The 1,876-nt window shown below is 17.7% G+C and overlaps 1 protein-coding gene across 1 annotated transcript in view; it reads right to left on the bottom strand.

Annotated features, from left to right (window-relative positions):
• The window catches only part of LOC102672967, a 5,960-nt gene extending 5,231 nt beyond the window's left edge, over positions 1 to 729 (bottom strand). Inside the window, exons 1-2 of the mRNA XM_006609300.2 lie at positions 504 to 729; positions 101 to 149 (exon numbers count right to left, since the gene is read on the bottom strand). Coding sequence (XP_006609363.1) covers positions 101 to 149; positions 504 to 556 — 102 coding nt within the window. The 5' untranslated portion in view covers positions 557 to 729. The remainder of the gene's footprint in view (positions 1 to 100; positions 150 to 503) is intronic.
• Positions 730 to 1,876: the final 1,147 nt, after the last annotated feature.

Raw genomic sequence — 1,876 nt, 5'->3', positions numbered from 1 at the left:
AAAACAATTGTTAATGATTGATGATAATTAAATAATTTATAAATAGTCAAATATATTAATAATATGATAAAAATGATAAATTTATTAAATACATATATACCTTATTTAATTCTGCAGGTAAATTATTTACATATAATGTAAATTCCCCACTAAAAATAAACAATTTCAACATTTTTATACATAAAAAGAATATATAAATATTTATTCATTTTTTCATTTATTTTAATATTTATTTATATTAAAATATATGAATGTATTTTATGAATTTATAAAATCAATAAATATTTACATAAATATAAATATATGTATAAAATATTAAAAGCTATTTAATTTTTAACAATATACGATTGTTTTAAAAAAGTATACACGTGATGTGCAATTGTCATACTAGAAAAAATATATCATAAAATAACAAAATATAATAGAATATTTAAGTAAATATCTAGAAATTGATTTTAAATAATTTTATGTTCAAACAAAATTGAAAAACATTTTGATCTTACTCATTAAATGATTTATCCTCTGTCAATTTATCAGATTCATAAAACGGCATCATTTTATTATTAATACCGTTTAATCAATTATGAAAGTTTATAAAAATTTATACGTATATATATATATATCAATTTTATAAATTGAGTGAAAAATAGTCAAATATTAAATTTAGAAAAGATAAGTACAGCACATAAAAATATTTGCCACGATAAGAAAATTTTAAACTGACTATGCTTTCGGCATGTACATTAGCATATATATTATACTTTATTGATTAGAACATAACTGATAATTTAAATAAACAAATTAAATATGGAAAAATTAAAAATATTTCTAATATTTTAATTGAGAATAATAAACCTACAATTTTCAATTTATGATAATAAAATAATAAAATAAATAGAATTTATTTTCAATTGTATTTTTATTATCTTTTAAATTAACACGTGTCGAACTGATCTTAAATAGAATATAATTTATAATTGTGCATATATTTATCTTAATTTACTAATATATTTTTATTTAATCATGAAATATTATTTTATAAATATAGATTAAACAATTAAAATTTTATAAACAAATTTATTCAAAACTTATGAATGTATACGTAAATTTAAGAAATTCTACTTTTCGCGGTTTCTAATATAAGAAAATATGCAGTATATTGGAATATCTATAAGTTAAGATATATTTCATGGTGTATTTGCTTCGTGTTCCCATCATCGTGATAATATTTAAGCACTAAGCATCCTGTTTCACATTATAGTTGTGTTAGATGTCAAGATAAAAGAGTCGTATTTTGTTCGCACAACAAATGTGCGAATCGAAATGTAATTAGTGTATATATTTTATTATAATAAGTTGTTAATTAAAATGACAATGGCATGGAAGCAAGTTAAAGAACATTTAGGAGTAGGTAAGAAATAAATTGTAGAATATTACTAATTTAGTCTTTGTAAAGATCTAACATCCTGGGAGGTGCCCCAAGCAGATAAAATTTTAGTTTTTGTTTTGCGCGCGAAACATCAATTTATGACATATAAATAATTTTGCTCGTTAATTTAATTATAAATAAATAAATAATAATTTTATTTTGATTATTCAAAAATATTTAATTAACGGATGCTATTAAAATGATCTATAATTGTTCATGACATTATCATTTATATAATAACCGCATGATATAGTATCTATATTGTCTTTAATAATTATGAATATGAATATATATAAATATTTAATAATTAAATAAATAATTATTTAATTATTATTTTATTTTTTTATATTTTTAACGTAAATTATTTTATATTTTAATTAATAAATTTTAATAAATTATATTTAATTAAATTGTTGAAATATATAATTTTTTAAAAATTATTTTTAT

Source organism: Apis dorsata, unplaced genomic scaffold, assembly GCF_000469605.1.
Source record: "Apis dorsata unplaced genomic scaffold, Apis dorsata 1.3 scaffold_52, whole genome shotgun sequence".
Taxonomy (NCBI): domain Eukaryota; kingdom Metazoa; phylum Arthropoda; class Insecta; order Hymenoptera; family Apidae; genus Apis; species Apis dorsata.
This window is presented reverse-complemented; position numbering and strand designations above follow the sequence as displayed.